This window comes from Oryzias latipes, chromosome 3 (genome assembly GCF_002234675.1).
Source record: "Oryzias latipes chromosome 3, ASM223467v1".
Taxonomy (NCBI): Eukaryota; Metazoa; Chordata; class Actinopteri; order Beloniformes; family Adrianichthyidae; genus Oryzias; species Oryzias latipes.
Genome location: NC_019861.2, coordinates 1,822,605 through 1,841,849, shown reverse-complemented (window position 1 = coordinate 1,841,849; position 19,245 = coordinate 1,822,605). Strand labels below are relative to the sequence as shown.

General features: G+C 44.2%; 3 protein-coding genes across 4 annotated transcripts in view; 2 read left to right on the top strand and 1 right to left on the bottom strand.

The window, feature by feature from the left end:
- LOC101157114 (uncharacterized protein YMR317W-like) overlaps positions 1–10,280 on the bottom strand; it is a 178,039-nt gene extending 167,759 nt beyond the window's left edge. The window contains exon 1 of the mRNA XM_023950970.1: positions 10,224–10,280. The gene's annotated coding sequence lies outside the window, so the exon portion shown is untranslated. The remainder of the gene's footprint in view (positions 1–10,223) is intronic.
- Positions 7,880–11,285, top strand: LOC111946831. Of its 2 annotated transcripts, XM_023951607.1 has the most exons (5): positions 7,880–8,466; positions 8,546–8,641; positions 9,854–10,059; positions 10,143–10,280; positions 10,735–11,285. In XM_023951607.1, exons 1-5 carry the CDS (start codon positions 8,458–8,460, stop codon positions 11,000–11,002), a joined length of 717 nt encoding a protein of 238 aa, XP_023807375.1. In that variant the 5' UTR covers positions 7,880–8,457; the 3' UTR covers positions 11,003–11,285. The 2 variants fall into 2 exon arrangements, with proteins under 2 accessions (XP_023807375.1, XP_023807369.1); XM_023951601.1 differs by lacking the exon at positions 7,880–8,466 and having other exon boundaries at positions 8,473–8,641; positions 10,735–11,284.
- Positions 11,286–11,452: 167 nt separating this feature from the next.
- Positions 11,453–16,025, top strand: LOC111946827 (ZP domain-containing protein-like). Its single transcript, XM_023951574.1, has 9 exons — positions 11,453–11,622; positions 12,033–12,174; positions 12,251–12,394; positions 12,484–12,546; positions 12,756–12,814; positions 14,165–14,756; positions 14,942–15,041; positions 15,275–15,464; positions 15,542–16,025. The coding sequence occupies exons 3-9, from the start codon at positions 12,252–12,254 to the stop codon at positions 15,676–15,678; spliced, it is 1,284 nt and encodes a 427-aa protein (XP_023807342.1). The 5' UTR covers positions 11,453–11,622; positions 12,033–12,174; position 12,251; the 3' UTR covers positions 15,679–16,025.
- The last annotated feature ends 3,220 nt before the right edge of the window (positions 16,026–19,245 follow it).

Here is a 19,245-nt window from a genome sequence, read left to right as displayed (position 1 = left end):
GTGTGTTGTCCACTGAACATGGACAACAGAAAGCGACGGAGAGAATTGTCCCAGGACATTAGAAACAAAATTATAGACAAACATGGTAAAGGTAAAGGGTATAAAACTATCTTTAAGCAGCTTGAAGTTCCTGTGACGACAGTGGCACATATTATTCAGAAGTTTAAGACCCACAGGATAGTAGCCAACCTCCCTGGACGATGGAAGAGGAACATTGATGACAAATTGAGGAGACAGATAGTTGAACTGTATCCAAAGAGCCCAGAAGAACCTCCAAAGACATTAAAGGTGAACTTCTAGATCAAGGTACATCAGTGTCAGATCGCACCATTCGTCGCTGTTTGAGCCAGAGTGGACTTCATGGGAGACGACCAAGGAGGACACCACTGTTGAAAGGAAATCATGAAAAAGCGAGACTGGAATTTGCAAAAATGCATGTTGACAAGCCACAAAGCTTCTGGGAAAATGTCCTTTGGACAGATGAGACCAAACTGGAGCTTTTTGGTAAAGCACATCAGCTCCATGTTGGTAGACTCAAAAATGAAGCATACAACCAAAAGAACACTGTCCCTACTGTGAAACATCAGTTCTGTTCTGGGGCTGCTTTGCTGCATCTGGCACAGGTTATCTTGAGGTTGTGCAAGGTAAAAGGAAATCTCCAGATTATCAAGGCATTATGGATGTATGCTTGTATGTGCTTCCTAGTGTCAGAAAGCTTGGTCTCAGTTCATGGGTCTTCTAAGAGCGTTCATAGGAAACTCAATGAAGCTGTGGAAAACCACCCTTGAAGCCAATGGCAAGCCACTTGCACAAGTGTCCATCAAATATGGGATATACCAAGGTGATGCTCTGTCACCACTGCTGTTCTGCACAGGTCTGAACCCCCTCAGCCAAATAATCAGCATGACTGGCTATGGATACCGACTCAGAAATGGGGCCAACATCAGTCACCTCCTCTGGATGACATCAAGCTATATGCTAAGAGCGAGCGTGACATTGACTCCCTGATCCACACCACCATGATCTACGGTACTGACATTGGGATGTCATTTGGGCTTGAGAAATGCAACCGGATGGTGACAAAGAGAGGCAAGGTAGTCCACACAGGACGGGTCTCACTTCCTGAAGGAACAATAGCAGACATCGAGGACAGTTACAAGTACCTTGGAATTCCACAGGCAAATGGCAACCTGGAGCAGGCAACAAGGAAAGCTGCAACAGCTAAATACCTCCAACGAGTAAGGGAAGTCCTGAGAAGCCAGCTCAATGGCAAGAACAATCAGAATCAGAATTACTTTATTGATCCCACACGTGGGAAATGTGTTTGTTACCATAGCAACTGACAGCAGAGGAAAAAAAAGACTAAGAATAATATAAAAAAACAAGAACAAAGAATATGTTGCATAAATGCAAACAAGACCCGGGCAGTAAACAGCGGGTGAGAGGGGTGTTATTTTATATATATATACACTGAACAAAAATATAAACGCAACACTTTTGTTATTGCTCCCATTTTTTATGGTATGAACTCAAAGATGTGAAACATTTTCCACATACACAAAATAACCAGTTCTCTGAAATATTGTTCACAAATCTGTCTAAATCTGTGATAGTGAGCACTTCTCCTTTGCCAAGACAATCCATCCCACCTCACAGGGGTGCCATATCAAGATGCTGATTAGACAGCATGATTATTGCACAGGTGTGCCTCAGACTGGCCACAAGAAAAGGCCACTCTGAAATCTTCAGTTTTGTTTTATTGAGGGGGTCAGGGGACTCAGACAACCAGTCACTATCTGGTTTGACCACCATTTGTATCATGAAGTGCGACACATCTCCTTCGCATAGTGTTGATCAGGTTGTCTATTGTGGTCGTGGGGTTATGGTATGGGCAGGCATCTGTCATGGGCGATGAACACAGGTGCATTTCATTGATGGCATTTTGAGATACCGTGACGAGATCCTGGGGCCCATTGTTGTGCCGTACATCCAACAACATCACCTCATGTTGCAGCATGATAATGCACGGCCACACAATTCTTGTAAGCTGAAAACATCCCAGTTCTTGCATGGCCAGCATACTCACCGGACATGTCACCCATTGAGCATGTTTGGGATGCTGTGGATCGGCGTATACGACAGCGTGTTCCAGTTCTTGCCAATATCCAGCAACTTCGCACAGCCATTGAAGAAGAGTGGACCAACATTCCACAGGCCACAATAGACAACCTGATCAACTCAATGCGAAGGAGATGTGTCGCACTTCATGAGGCAAATGGTGGTCACACCAGATACTGACTGGTTGTCTGAGTCCCCTGACCCCCTCAATAAAACAAAACTGAAGATTTCATAGTGGCCTTTTCTTGTGGCCAGTCTAAGGCTCACCTGTGTAATAATCATGCTGTCTAATCTGCATCTTGATATGGCACACCTGTGAGGTGGGATGGATTGTCTTGGCAAAGGGGAAGTGCTCACTATCACAGATTTAGACAGATTTGTGAACAATATTTCAGAGAACTGGTTATTTAGTGTATGTGGAAAATGTTTTACATCTTTGAGTTCATACCATAAAAAATGGGAGCAATAACAAAAATGTTGCGTTCATATATTTGTTCAGTGTATATACTATACAGTGGTCTTCTGCCGGGGACTTGATGTGCTGCAGGGCAGAAAGCGACTTCCTGATGACTGACACAGTTTTCAAGTTAGAAAACATTTCACCTCTTTTCTCGTTTCACCCCTAGCTTTGGCTTTGCTAAAGACGGCCTTGAAGTTATGATAACAGGGGGAACAGAAGAGAGATCGATATTTTCTGACATGGTGGTATCGGAAGACAGAACGGGTGGGATGGCTGACTGGAGACAGTTAGCCAAACAGAACGCGCTCCAAATATCCACACGTTGGTGGATCCAGTCGAACTGGGGATTATGGATCTTAAGCCAAGAGTAGCCTAAGACAACCGGGTTTTTCTGTTCGGCTCCAGAGTCAATTAAAGCCTGAGCGTTAGTGACCTCCGAGTTGCAACATAGCTTGACAGGGATATAACAAAAGTCTTTCCGGGTGGAAATGACTGGCTGAACCTCACACGGCCTGTCTTCTAGCAGGGGGATTCGGGAGTTTAAACGAAGTTGACATTGTGATACCTGGTGTCCCTGGTTGCTTCAGTAGAAACACAGCCTTTTTTCTCTGCGTTTTTAACGTTCTTCGGCTGATAGTCTGGAATGACCGAGTTGCATAGGTTCATCTGGAGGTTTACGTGGTAATTCAGACGGCGATGAAACATTGGTAACGATAGGTTGCTGTAAGTTGTTAGGTGATTGGTTACGAGACTGATGACTGCGTTCATTCTGGCGTTCTCTAAGGCAGGTGTCGGAGCGTAGAGCTGTGGAGAGAAGTTCCTCAAAAGATTGTGCTTCAGGTTGGGTACAGAGATGGTCTTTTGTGGTGTCATTAAGAAATTGCTTAAAAAAAATACCTCGTAGAGCTGGGTCGGACCATCCTGCCTCCACCGCTAGAATTCAGAAGTCGATCACGTGATCGCTGACATTACGTTGCTTGAGGCTCAGTAATTGTCTGGTGGCGATGTCTGATGGGATTAGCTGCCAGGAAGACTTGAGCCCATTGTAACGCCTTGTTCCAGAGAGAGTTGATAATCAGAGTTGTCTTACTGTGGTCCGTGTGATTGAATCTGGGAGCTTGTTGAAACAGGAGTTGACATTGTAAGAGAAATCCTCCACAGTTTTCAACATCGCCATAAAAAGGTTCATGCTGGAGATGATAACTTTCCAGGGTCGTGGCGGAAGCGGAAGTAGTCATGTTGCCGGAGGGCGGAAGTGGAGCTGAAACGTCAGATTTGGAAAATTGTCCTGTTAATTCTAATAATGTTTGGGTCATACCATCCAGGTGTTGGAATAGATCCTGTTGGGCAGAAGCCATTTGTGTCAAAGCATCCGCTTGACGTCCCAACATGATGCCCTGCGTGTTGACTGCTAGGTGGAGGCCTTCCGGGTCAGCAGGGTCGGGAAGTTGGCCAGTCTATACTTCCACTATTGGAGATAGTACTTCCCAGGTAAGAAAACTTGTCTACTTCAGCCAGTGGAATACCATTCAGGAGCACGATTCGTGGGTTCAGCTTTGCCTTATGGGTGTCTTGGATTAGGACTTCTGTTTTCTTGATGTTGATTGTTAGTCCAAATCTTGTGGAAGCTTTAGCAAAGGCTGTCAGTAGCTCTTGCATGGCCTGAAGACTGTGAGTTACAAGCACTGAATCATCCGCAAAGATCAACTCCTGTATCAGTAGTTGCCGTGTCTTGTTCTTTGCTTTCAGGCGCCTAAGATTGAAAATATCTCCATCGCTTCTGGTTCTAATAAAGAGGTCACCAAGTTCTTCTGGCATGATTTGTAGGACTGCAGTAAGGAAAATAGTGAATAAAGTTGGTGCAGGAACACATCCTTGCTTCACGCCATGTCCCACACTGAATGCATCTGAACAACTATCACCACAGCAAATGCTAGCAGTCATACCATCATGAAAACTGCGTAACACTCTGATAAAGGTTTGTGGGCAACCGTAACGACTCAGTATCTTCCATAGGGTGTCTCTATGAACCGTGTCAAAAGCCTTGCTGAAATCCACAAAGGTGACGATTTGTGGTTGGCGTTATTGGCAGAGGCACCATGACAACAACCACCCTTTTTACAAGAAAATCTTTAGGAAAATCAAGTTTCTTCTAATCCCCAGCTACAATAAAGGACAAAAGGTTGTAGAACAAAAGGAACTCCCTTCATTCAAGGAAAAATACAGAAAATAAACAGATTAGGTGCACAAAACCATAGGAATTGATGTGGCTCCTGTTTGCTGTGTACAGATGCCGTGACTGACAGCTGAAACTCAACATGAGTTCCTGTCTTTGTCTTGATCTTGTGTGCAAACAGAAAGAAAGGAAAAAAATCTATCGGCCTTTGTTACGACAGAACACAAATCACCGTATAGAATGAGTGTGATGGAAACTAGCAGGATTAGTGAACTATGAAACTGAACCAACAACAACATTGTTCTGAGAAAAAACAAGTGCTTTTGACGGGAACATGATGTTGAACTTGAGACACGCCTTTGATCAGGATGCTGGTTACAGTAATCTGGAGAACAAAAGCTGAAAGGAAAAAGAATCAATTCTCAGACGTTTCTGTGGTTGAGTTGCAGGAAGCTGCTATTTCTTTTCTTTTTTTTTTTTCTTTTTTTTTTAACTTGTCCTGTCCAACAGCTGGGCAGACAGATGAGAGCTGAGGGCCTCTTGTGTTTGTACATATTTTACTTTAACAAGAGGGGTTATTAATCTTCAGACAAACCAAAGGTATGTCTGAATAAACCCCTTTTGTAATTGAGGCCAAACTTTATTAATTTCAATCACGTTTGAAAATCTTTGGTGTTGGACCGGACGGAAAAGGAAAGAGGGGAAGAAGAGAGAGGGACGCTAGGGAGAGGGGGGGGTAGGAGGGTGATAATAGGAGGGGAGGGGGGATAAGACCATGAAGCAGCATAAAGCAACAAGTTTACTGGTTGTTAATCATTATGGTAAGGTTCAAATGTAGTACAAAATGGGCGGGGCCTGTCCACACACACACTCAAATGTTATAAACACACCTGCTAGCTGCAAAAATGTCCACCTGTCGACATGTACACAAAACAGATAGTGTTCACACTCATACTTATGCCTTAAAACCAACTAGTGTGAAATATTTCAGTCATTCAATCATGCAAACTGTTAGTGCAAAGGTGAGCTAACACCTGTGCTCAGGTGAGTGTTTATGTTCTTCTAAAATGGATGGTGGAACGTGAAAAGAAGGAGGGAGAGTGCCCAGCCATCCCCAACCCCAAGACCCCCACCGCAGCAGCAGCAGCAGCCGGAATCCCCCCAACGCCACACGGGAACCGGCAGGGAACAACCGCCGCCCGGGCGACCAAGCCCGCCACCCAGGCCAGGGCCAGCAGGACCGCCACAAGGCCCCCAGAGCCAGAGAGCAGGGAGGGAAAGAGAGCGTCGCCCCAGCCCAACCAGGAGAGCAGCCCCCCCGCCGCGCCGGGAGAGCCCTACGCAGGGCCCCACCGGAGAAGGACGCCCACAGCCCGAGACGAGCACCCCACCACCACCCAGGAGTTCCGTGCATCCCCCCTGCCCCAACCCCAGGTACGAGCCAGGACCCCCCATGGGAGACCCGCTCCGCACTCCAGGCAGCCATCCTCCCGGCCCACGGTTGGTCCAGGGAGGAGCAAGGCAGGGGCCCGCCGCCCCCGCCTAGGAGGGGGGAACCCCGGGGAAAAAAGAGGGCCTACAAGGGGTGTTGTAAATATGGCCCGACCAGGCTCGGCCACATTTGGAAATTTGGCGGGGCCCAGCGCTCAGGAGCAAGGACCAGAACCCACCCCCCAGGGACACGAACACCCCCGGCTCAGATGTAATGTGAACCCCCCCACCGCGCGGAGAGAGCACCGCCGGGCCCAGGAAGCCGGCACCCCGGGGACACGGCCGCCGTTGCAAAGGGGCCCGTACCCCCCACCAGGGAAGAGGTAGGGGACAGATGGTCCTAGGTCCCACCTTCCTTGCAAAATGTGTGTGCGTGTATGTGTGTTTGAGAGGGTGTGTGTGTGCATGTGTGTGTGTTAATGTTGGGATGTATATATTGAGGGGGGAGGGGTGTGTGTACTAAGGGGGGTGCAGTTAAAATTGGCAGGTAGGGCACTAAGGGGACATCTCCTGATTACACACAGTGACGTCCCTTCACCCTCCCCACCAAGGGGCCCTAAATGTCTAAGGTGCGATTAAAATTGGTGGGTAGGGTGCTAGGAGGACATCTGCTGCTTGCTGGCAGTGATGTCCAAGCACCCCCCCTACCAAGGACCCTACATGTCTAAGGTGCAAATAAAACCGAAAGACGGGGGGCACACTCCAAACGGCAACCATAGGAGGGGGGCCACCGCCTAGTTCCCCCCCCCCCCCCCCCAAGGCTCATCGCAGGCTAAGCCCCCCACCCCCTCACCCTAATATGAGGTTATATAAGTTGGGGACAGCTGGTAGACTGTCCCCCGGTGGTCAAACAGCTGTCCCCCGCCCTCCCCCAGCAAGGGGGCCAGGCCCACCCAGCCCAGGGGCCCCACCCCCGGAGGCGCCGACACCCCAGGCCCAGCACCACCCACCCCACACAGAGAGAGAGTAGCCAGAAAGCGTCCCCCCCCCCACCCACCCCCAAACGCCGGCCCTAAAAGGGCTCTGGTCAGGCCTCGACGGGACCGAGGCAGCCAACCGGCCGGGGAAACCGCCAATGGCCTCAGCGGAGACCCCAACCCGTCAAGCCCCCCTGCCCCGTACCAATAGCGCCCCCCCCCCTCCCCCAGAATGCCCCCCAACAGGACAGGGCCGACAAGACCCCCCACCCCACCCCAGACCCCGCAGCCGAAGCGGATGACACCCAGAGCGACCGGGGGCCCCAAGAGGGTTGTCCTGTCCCGCCCCAGAGCCAGGGAAGGGCCGATCCCAGCCCCAGGTGTAGATGGGCAGCCCATCCAGCGCCGCTGGAAGGAAGCTGGTATTTCTACATTTTGGACAGAAATCTTGCTGCTGGTTGAGGAGCATCTGCAGTTACATACTACTATAATTATTGGCGGAAAGGCCTGAGCTTTTGCAGCAGCAACATTGACTTCAGTGGTGCGGCGGATCCACCCAATCTGTACACACACTAAAGAAAAATCAATTCACCCCATTTACTTTTTCCTGACCGTTCCGTTTTCCTACTCTGCCCTCTTAACTTTGTGTCTGTGTATCATCAATAGAAACTTGTCGTCTTTTTCTTGTTAATGATTATCCAGAGGCTTTTTTTTCTGTCGCTGGTCCTTCTGAAGGATTTCTCTCATTCTAATTCTCTCCTGTTGTTTCCTGCATGATGCAGGATTGCAGAAAGATTTGGGTTCCTTACTGACATAAGTTTAAGAATGCTTACAAATATTTAGCCTGAAACAAGTGATCCTATAGTCAGATGACGTTACTTTCTTCTGACTCAACCTCTGTGCAGAATTTTGGGAGTGCTTGGTGAATAACCACTGCAGAAGAAACAAAAGTAAAAATAATTTGATGGCTGGAAGCTAAGATTAAAAAACAAAGTTATTTTAGTCAAAATCAAGAACATTTTTATTAAACGTATCTTAGTTAAATTAGAATTAAAATAGAATTTCTGGTGTTAATCTTAACTTGTTCTTTAATGTCTGGACCACTTTCTGAGCTTTTTGATTAATGGAAAAAAAACTCCACTCTTTCTTCCAAGATGGAGAAATATTTTGTTTCCTTTTTGTTGAAAATGAATCCTTCAAACCGGTTCTGCAGCCTTTTTCCGGTTCTGGAGCCCGGTGTGCATGCCACTGGACTGAGGTAGGCGTCTCCACCTCCTGCAGACTGCTGTATAAAGATGCTGCAGGTGCATGTGAGCAGCATCTTCTCCACAGAGTGGACTTTGGAGCACCAACATGACTTCCATGGTGCTGCTCCTGCTTCAGACGCTGCTGCTGCTCCCGCTGGTGTCGGCCTCTCATCACTTTGGGGGAACCGTGAGCTTCAGCTACAAAGGAACAAATCCTGATGGATCCTTCAAGGTGATGCTTGCAGCAATAAATTCATGTTATGTATTACTCCTATTTAAGTCTCTTTAGTTAGCTTTATGGGCTTTGATTCTTTCCAGTGGTTTAAATATTTCAATTTCCATCAACCGTGAAAGAAAGAAAAATGGAAAGTTTGTCCCAACAATAATATTTCTACGTCTTAATTCACACCGTTCTGGTGAAACAAGTGCTCTGAATGATCTATTAGAACAGGGGTGTCAAACTCATTTTCACTGAGGGCCGAATCAGCATAGTGGCTGTCTTCAAAGGGCCAGATATAACTTATACATATAGCTAAATGTAATGAAAAGAAAATGTAACTACTCCTTGATGTAAAAAAATACATTATTTATGTATTATAACTGTTTAAAGTGGCAATTGAAGTTGCACAGAAAACATATGTTTGCTTGTTACTCTACCATAAATCCTTTTAAATTTTGACCGCATATTAAAACCCACATAACTCCATTAATGAAGGATCAGACTGTCCAAGTGAATAAAGAGAAATAACATAAAACTGAGCTGCAAAGATCATGTATTACATTTACATTTTGTTTTAGCATTTTTACAATGTTACATTTTGTAACATTTTACAAAAAAGGCAGCACACAGCCTTGCATCCAACTGATGGTTTGATGACAACAATTTGTCAGCAAACTCACAGAAGACCTGCAAAAACTGAATAATTACAACAGCAGCTAAACATGAATAATATGTAATCAACTAAATAAACAGTTTATCTTAAGAAATTAAAAACTCTTATGCTCTCGCGGGCCACATAAAATAACATGGCGGGCCACATTTGGCCCCCGGGCCTTGAGTTTGACACATGTGTATTAGAAGAGGATTTTATGAAGACAGTTCACCTTTTAATATTGATATCTAATTTAATTATAATATAATATGGACAGAAAAGGTAGAAATTATTATTAATGTTTTTTAAACGTTTTTGTATTTAGGATGCAGAGCAACAAAAGATAAGTTTTTATTCAGTAAAGTCCTAAATTATCAACATACAAATATTTTGTTCTTTATTTGAGTATTTAGCCTTTGAAATGTTTTCTATTAACTTTTGTTAGTTCTATTTTTTCACTTTTGTGTTTTCTTTTATATTTCATTAAACCAGAAACTCAAAAACAGAAGTGAAGTACATCTCTCCTGCTGCAATAAAAGAGTTCCTTCATGTTGCTAACTCTTCTTCTATAGGTTTCCTTTCGTAACAAGGCCACCTATGATGGATGTCAGTTTAGTCACTACTGGTCCTGCTCCAGAGGGAACTGTGGCTCCACCAACGAAGGGCAAAAAACTGTGATTGACAGCAGTAGCAATGCTCCCATCTACAACAGCCAATGGTGTGAAACGGAAACAGTGGAAACAAGAACTGTTGGGAGTGACAAACCATTTGAACTGAGGTAAGCATGTTTTCAATGAATTCTCATCTCCAGCAGATTTGCTGCTTTACTTGAACTTGAAGTTCAATTTGTCTTTTTCCCAGCGATCAGAGCTGTTGCTGGGTTGCAACACGAAACGGTGTCAATAACTGGAGACTGAATACTCTGGTGGATCTGGGAAGAAGATCTGACACCGGAAAACCAAACAATTCACCAGACACTGCCATTCTTCCCTTCATGAGGTAAACTTCAGTTGTGTTTTTTCCTTTTCCCTCTTTTTCATTTAAAAACACAATGAACTTGCTGGCAGGTTCATTTCTGTGTGGCTGTGTTAAACTGGGACAAACAGGCTGTCTGTCACATGGTTCATGGCTTCAGATCCCACAATGCATCTGTCTTCTTAGGCAAGACACCAGAATTCCAAATGTCTTCAATGAGTGTTTTGGTAGAAGTGTCTGCTAAATCCTGTGTAAGGTCATTCTCTACTGACCAAATCATAATGCCAGTTAATTGTTAATAAGGTATTTTAGAAAGCAGCACTTTTCAAACAAGTTGATTTCAAAGATTCCTTAATTGAAAGTCATTTGATTCATATCTGCTATGTAGTCAGTAACGTATGTGGTCATTTGTAATTACTTTCCTTGATTTAACCCAGTTTTGTTGTGAACTACTAGTCCTTCTTTGTGTCCATTCAAGAGTTCCTGAAAACTGCCCGCGGTCATACAAGCTGATGGCCTTTGATCCTGACGGTGACAGAGTCCGCTGTCGGTATGGAAAATACAATGACAGAGAGTGTGACGGATGTGATCAACCATCAGGCTTTCACCTTGATGAGGTTGGTTCAAAAACAGTTTTGTACAAGAATATCACAAACACAAGAAGTCGTGCTTTGCCAACTTCAGTTGTGTGGACTTTTCCCCCTTCAGGATTCCTGCACGTTGCACTATCAGCAGGGCAGTGCTGACCCAAGAGTCTATGGCTTTGAGATGGTGGTAGAAGATTATTCCAGACAGCATATTGATCTGTTTTACTCAGACGGATCAAAGGCCCACAAGCATCCACTGCTGGCCAGAAGGAAGAGGAGTGTGTTTGTGGAGAGTTCTACACCATCCCCTCAAAACCAATCAGAGCCAATCACACTACCACCATCCCCAACATCAGCAGCAAGCCGTTGGATGTGGCCAACATCAACCACACCACCAACAACAACAACAACACAAACAACAACATTACCAACGACAACAACAACATCACCAACAACAAGACCAACGACAATATCACCAACGACAACAACATCACCAACGACAACAACAACAAGACCAACAACAATATCACCAACGACAACAACAACAAGACCAACAACAATATCACCAACGACATCAACAACACAAACAACAACATCACCAACGACAACAAGACCAACAACAACATCACCAACGAAAACAACAACTCCAACAACAACATCACCAACAACAACACAAACTACAAGATCCACTACAAGACAAAGCACAACTACCGCAGGACATCCTCCGTACACCAACACTCCACCTCTCAGTAAATTGCCCCTCCAGTTTTCTTTACTTGGTAAGGATATTTGTGTTTGTTGTCAGATTTTCTAGATTTTTAATTCAAGTTATAAAAACCACCATCTTTTGATCCAGCAATGCTTTTTACCTTGCTACTGTTTTAACAAACACAGTGAACATACACAATGAAATATAAACTTTTACATGTTGTGCAAAACCACACCAAAGGTTTTCTGTTCCGATCGTATGACATCACAGCCTAAGCACTGAAGAACAAAGAGACAGTGTTATCTTAGGTGTAATATTTACATTTTCCACTGGTTCTTTTAGGATTTAACAGAGTCAGATTACATTTAGTTCAGACGAATACTTTTCCTTTTTTTTATCAGTGAACTCCAAGAAGCATTGTTGATTTTATCAAGCGGTACTTAAATTTAGAATGTTCTTGTCTCTCCTTCCTAACTGCAGTGGATCCAGCGGTCCCTTCCTGTAAAGAAGGAGTCTACCTTCCAACGTTTGTGCATCCAACCCCTGCAGATGGAGCACGCATTAAGGCAGAGGTCAACAAAGAGGTGGAGATTAAAGTCAAAGCAGAAGCAACTCATTCAGTGTAAGTCAGGTGGAGCTCAGAGAAGCCTGGTGGCTGCAGGATGCCATCAATCATCCTGTCTTTGGTTTTCATGCAGAATGCAAGACCTCATCATGAGTGGACCTTCAAACATTAGCATGCACAGGAGCACACACAATGAGTTTGTCATCCGGTGGACACCCATGGCAGATGACCTGGGAGAGCATTACCCAATCTGCTTTGCTGTGGAATCAGCAACTGGGTGAGCCTAGAGTTTGTTTCATTTAGCAAAAAGATAGTTAGGAGGAAGAAACAATCATCAACAATCCCTTTTTCTTCATTTTTTTACAGGTCAGCTATTAGCAGCTTTCAGACTGCCTCCTATAATCATGTTCATGCTACACCCGTCTCACAGTAAGTGACATTTCAGTTGTTAAAACCTTAAGAAAATTATAAATAATTATTTATTGGAATTATTTATTGACCCTATTAAGCAGATTCCCATTATACGTAACAAACACTGCTCTTTTTTTTTTTTTTCCAAAATAGTTTTTTATTTATATCTAGACATACATGAACACACATTTTCTCCTGGATGCAAAAGTCTTATAAATATTTTTTAGGTCTGGTGTCTATCAGACTGAGATGAGGTGTGTTCTTGTGGACGTTGGAAAGGAGCAAAGTGAGTCTACAATCTTCTATTATAAAAAGAAAACCTGACAATGGCACAAAGGCAAAGCGCCAAATATTGAACTCATTTACAACTACTCAAATATATCAGTTATTAATAAATCAGTTATTAAAGCATACTGCCTCACTTTTAGTACAGACTAAAGCCAAATCAGAATTTTTCCCCCTACCTTTATGGCTTCTCCCTAGTTATAGAAAAATTGGATCTTCAAATTCAAACGTTAGTCCCACTCTATGACGTCTTCAGTAGTCGCAGGTCAGCTACGTTGGTGCGGAGCTGCAAGCTCTAGAAATGCATAACATCGGCTTTTTTACCTTTAGAAAGGTCATGCTGAAAGAAAGTCATTACTTGCATTTAGATGTAACTTCTGTGCATCAGCGCACACCCACTTGAAGAAAAGCACTACTCCTCTGTTGCGCAGTGCGGCGCAGAACACCCTTGCAGCAGAGGGATGCCCTTTTTAAGGGTGAGCTTTAAAAAATCCATTTGGAACAACTCTACCCTTCCAAATGCCCCTACAATTGGAGGGGTAGGGAGAAGCCGTAGGGGTAAGGGATGAATTCAGATTTGGCCTAAGTATACTTGTAACACACCTGAATAAAACTACTTTTGCAGTGGGTCTTCAAAATGAATCCCCTCAGAAATGGCTCATTTAAAAGAAAATAGCAGCCAAAATGCAACTTTCCTCTATTCTATAAATGTACCGTATTTTCCGGACTATAAGTCGCACCGGAGTATAAGTCGCACCAGCCCAAAAATGCATTATAAAGTAGAAAAAAACACAGATAAGTCGCACTGGACTATAAGTCGCATTTTAACTTTCACAACCTTATATGACACAATCATAGCAGACTGTTTATCTAATAATTTCACAGTAATTCTTTGTCATACTTATTTATTTATTCCTTTCATGAAGCATCATTGGCCAACTAATACTCTGTTTTCATCCTGTATTTGTAGAAACAGTTATCATTTTTATTGCATTTCTGAATCTATGAAATCATTGGAAAATAGAATATTATGTTCTTAGCCTTCAAGATCTTACTGTAAAAAAAGTTTGCTGATTCTCTGAGTCACTTAACATACTCTTAACACTTAACATACCTCATACATCAAATTGACCCAGGAACATCATCTCTGTTCCTCACAAATGAACATAACAAGAGGGTTAACAATGTATTTATTTCAATTTATTTCTAATATAAGTCGCTGCGGAGTATAAGTCGCACCCCTTGCCAAACTATGAAAAAAAGGGCGACTTATAGTCCGGAAAATACGGTATGTCATTTTGTAGATCTGTGGAGATGAAGGTGTTTTTTAATGAATGGTTTCTCCCTCCAGTCAAAGCCAACGTGGTCTGTGGTGAGTCCTCCATGAGGGTGGAGATCCCCAAAGATTCCCTCACTGGACTTTCTGAAGACCATCTGGAGCTGAGTGACCCCACCAACACTGTCTGCAGCCTGACCACTCACTCCAACAGCTCTCACGTCATCGCCGACTTCCCCCTCAACGCCTGTGGCACTCAGATCGAGGAGGATGACGAGAACCTCTTCTTCAAGAATGAGATCACCACAGTGGACGACCCCAGTCAGCTGATCACCAGGAAGCACCTCATGGAGATCAGCTTCTACTGCCAGTACGCCAAGAAAAGCAACATGACTGTGGGTTTCACAGCTCACAGGAAGAACGTCACCGTGTGGGAGAGAGGCTTCGGCACCTTCACCTACCAGTTTGAGTTCTACCCAGACAGCCAGTACCAAGCCATGATTGACCCGAACTCCTACCCTCTGGAGTATGAGCTAGGAAGCAAGATCTACATGGAGATTGAAGCCTCCTCTTCACCCAACAACACTGAGATGTTTGTGGAGTCCTGCAGAGCCTCACCCTATGACAACCCCAACTACCACTCCACCTACACCATCATTGACAATGGGTAGGCATGAGAACATAGCACAGAGAAAATCCATCTATTTTCCAACCACAGGTCATATTCTGTTATCCGTGGCTCACCTCTTGGGTCATTCAGAGTCAAGAAGAAGAGTTTTTTTTAGATTGTACTTTGTGTGGTATCTTGCCATTCCCAGACAAAAAGACTAACATCTCTGTATCATCCTGAAGGTGCACAGTGGATCCAACTGTTCAGATTTACGCCCCCTCCAACCAGAAACAGTTCCGGTTCAGCGTGGATGCCTTCAAGTTCATTGGTTTGCATGATCAGGTTTGTGTTCTTATGTCTCGGTGTAGCCGCCACCGTTCTCCTTTTTCTGTGACAAAGGTCTGTAAAACCGCCGCTCTGACTTTAGAAAGTTTAACCCTGTGATAGGAGCTTGAATGAATGTGGTTCTGTGGCAGACATTTGAGGAGGATTTGACCACATTTGTGTTCCTGGTCCACTGGTCCACTGGTCCACAGCAGGAAAGGAAGAGTGACACAGTGTGATGTTGTGTTCAGGTGTACATCAGCTGCTCAGTGATGGTGTGTGAAGCAGGGAACCCCAACACCAGGTGCTCTCAGGGATGCATGAACTCCTCCAGTTCCAACAATCATCATCACATCCTCAAGAGAGAGGCCACCGTCCAGAGCAGACCTCACTTCATTTCCCAGGGTCCTTTGCGCCTGCACTCAGACAACAGTGCGTCAGGTATGTACGGCAGTCCAGAAGAGGTTTCTGAATCTGTGGGCAAAACTGAAACAGCATTGGGCCTTCCTTATTTCCAGCGATCAACCTGAACCTGAACCTGGTCTTTATTGCCGGATGTCTTCTTGCTACTTTGGGAATGATCTGCAGCGTGGTCGTCTTCAAGACCAAAATGTCCAAAGTCAGATACCAACCTCTACCAACCTACGAAAACTAAAGCTTGTAGAGGTGCAGGTTGCAGACCAGTTTTTATCCTTAAGCTCACGCTTTGGGAATCTTCATATATGTATGCATTTTAACAGATTGTTTTTTGTATTGGCGTTAGAAAATACATTCATGTGCTAACAATAAATACACTATACAAATAAAGAAATAATGGACAACCATTTAAGCAGTAGTCTAGCAAAAACTTAAATCCATATTTTGACCCATTGCTTTACAAAAAAGGACCTCAGGCCACACCCTCTCTGAAGAAAATTGTGTTTTTGGTGTTTTTAACATGTTCTTATGTCATTTTGCTGATGTTGGAGGACATGATTAAATAAAATCAAAATCAAAACTGTCTTTCTAAGCATTTCCTTTTTCAAATCTTACAAAATGCTGTTTCAAGAAAGTTTCTTTTATGACATAGAAAATGTGCTGGGGAAGGTAAGCCAAAGGTGAAAATCCGATAAAACTATGTCTTAGAATTTTTTATTCTACCTAACATTTGTGCTCAACACTGGAAAACAATGCCCAGCTGTTGCAGGGGTCCAAGCAGGTCACTGAGGTCTTCGGGTGGGCACCGCCTTATTGATGGATGTTTTGTTGAGGCTGATGACACCGAAACGGTTTAAGTTTGTGTTCTAACATTGCAGAAAAGCCCCTCTTTGGGGTGGACCCATGCCCTCAACTCTCTAATCAGAAGTTGCTAATCAGCTACCAATAAGCAATCACAACACTAAAAACTATTTTAGCCTAAACTAGATGTTTGTTTATTCTTAAGGACTCGATAAAAACACCCACGTCTCAGTCTGTCATGTTTCTCTACTACTCTCTGTCCAGATAAAGTTAAAAGTCCAGTACAGTTTTGTTAAGTGTATTTGTTTTTCTTAGGGTTGTGTATCTGTCCCTCTCGCTGGATTCAATACGTGTCTCCATGCATGGCCCACTTATGGCTGCATAAAAGATGAACTTTGTGGCGATACAACACAGTTAAATTCTTTTACATATATGTATACAGTAAACCCTTGTTTTTCGCGGGGGTTACGTTCCAAAAAGAACCCGTGGAAGGCAAAATCCGTGAAGTAGAAACCTTTTTTTTTAACAATTATTATACTATTAAATACTCTATTATACATTGAAAAGAAAGAACAAACCGTTTTACAGGCTCAGACATTTGTTTCACAAATAAAAGTACTTTAGAAAAGGTTTTTCAACAAATATCTTCTGTACTGTACTGTCAAATAATAACTAATCAGGCTTCAAATCGCGGAGATTAGCCCCGCCCACCGCGACCCGAGAGTAATTGGATTAAACGGGAGAAAAATTAAAATGATTTTTAAAAAAAATACAAAGTAAGGTCAGACAAATAGTGACTCCGGTGTATTTCACTGCTCTTGAGCCACTGCATCCTGACTTTGCTTTGCAGTGTTTTCTCCCTTTGAAGCCCGCAGCGCAGGTGTGTGTTTGTTCGGGAGAAGAACACAGTGATTGACAGTTGGTGTCGCTCTTTTTTCCATGAGGTTATAGAGAAACTCGAAATTGCAAGATGATTTGCACGTATCTGTTGTAATTTGGCAAGCTGATTTACGTACGTGTACATATTAAACTGCAACGTTATTGACGCACAGGTAAGAAGTGGAGTGACTTTTTAGCCAATCAGAATGCAGAACACAATGCACGATGCAAATCCGTGAAGTAGCGAAACCGTGAAAAGTAAACCGCGTTATAGCGAGGGATCACTGTATTTTAAGTCGTTAGACTTTGTGGTTAGTAAAAGTGTGTCATAATAATTTATTCACGTATTGCTTGTAGTGCTATGCAAAAAAGGTTTATTATATGTTTCGTGAACACAACACAAATCCCTCACTGTGGTTCACCTTCAGCCAATTGGAACTGACCTGACTTGATGGAAGCAAACTTGTGATTGGACGTCCTTTTGTTTGCATCACATGTACCGGATTTTCACGACCATAGGGCGCACCGGATGGTAGGGCACGGTCTCAGTCACAGCGGATTTTTCCGTCACCGGGTGTTAAGGCGTGGGCATGTTAACGCCCCATTCAGACCCTTAGCGCTTCTAGAGTTAGTTAATAAAAAAATCAAGTCTCTGTTTTTTTTTAGAGGAAACATATTTTTTGTTACTGTTCTCCCTCACTGAACACAGACTGAATAGTCGCTCACTTGCGCGCTCTTGTCTCCCTTCCTCCTTTCTACACAAGCACTAAACACACACACACAGACCCTGGTGTGCCCACGTCTCCTTTCCTCCTTTCTATATGCGCTAGAAAACGCTGCTTCTTTCAGCACATACACACACACACACAGACACACAGACTTGTGCCACACTTCTCCTTTCTTCATATGCGCTACAAAAACCTGCTCCTTTCAGCACATACATACACAAACACAGTCTGTCTCTGCATTTCTCCTCCTATGCGCTAGAGAAAACAGCAGCTTAAAGCAGTGGGCAAGCTGCTTTTCTACTTACTCCTCCTGTACTGAAATGGTGGAGGGTTATGAGGTATCTTAAAAGGTTTTAAAATGTCGATAGTTGCACTGCAGTTAAGTTCCACTTGGCCTTTACGTCTCTCTCCATTCCTCACTCCATCTTCTTCTACGACCAACAACTACACATACATTACGCACCAGCTCATAGGGCGCCCCCTGCTGGCGGAAGAAAATTTATGACTTTTAAGTGCACCTTAAAGTGGTGAAAAGAGTCAAGAGCTATTGCTACTCGTTCAAAAGCTTTGAAGTAGGAATCCACCTCAGACTCACGAAACGTAGGTACCATCACTATGTTTCTGCTCACATCAAACCATCTTTTCCCATCAGAAACCGCTAAAGCAGTAGCTGTGTCTGCCACTACCGGCATCGACGACTGTGCTGCCGAGTGTTGCAAAGCCTCAACCTCCAGCTGCTTCAGCCGGACTTCCTTGTCCGCCTCAATCTCCATCCTGCGAACCTGCAGGCGGAGCTCATACTCTGCCCGTCGCTCTCTGTTCCCCTCCCTCCCCTCTGCTTCCAGACGTAGCCGTGTGAGCCGAAGCTTAAGCCTAGCATCCTAGAACTCCCTAATTCGGGAGACAAAGGATCAAAAGGTGGTAAAGTTGCAGGAGGGACCGCTGCCCCCCCGACCTTCCCTGGAGAAGTGACATCACCCACGTCGTTGCTCGCTACAGCCACACTGGCAGGTTTATCTTAAGAGACAGACGGGACACCGGGGACAAGGACCTTTAACTCCACTAAATGCTCTATGAGCGCAGCTCTGAGCTCTCTCTTAATGGCATGTTTAGACACTGGTATATCGAAATGAGCAGCATAACGCATAATAAGTCAGTCTTACGACAAGACTCAAGGTTTTCGATCCTCGGACTATCAAGGAAAGCCTGCAGATTGAAGCTCATTATCGAATCTACTAGAACACGCAAACCATAACAAAAAAAAAGAAAAAAGAAAGAAAGAAAAGAAAAGAAAAAAAAAGAAAAGAAAAGAAAAGAAAAAAAAAAACACTTGCTTACTCAATGGTTGCGTGATCCCGGACGAGCCCCCACTTGTTACGTCCCTAGGGAGGGCGCAA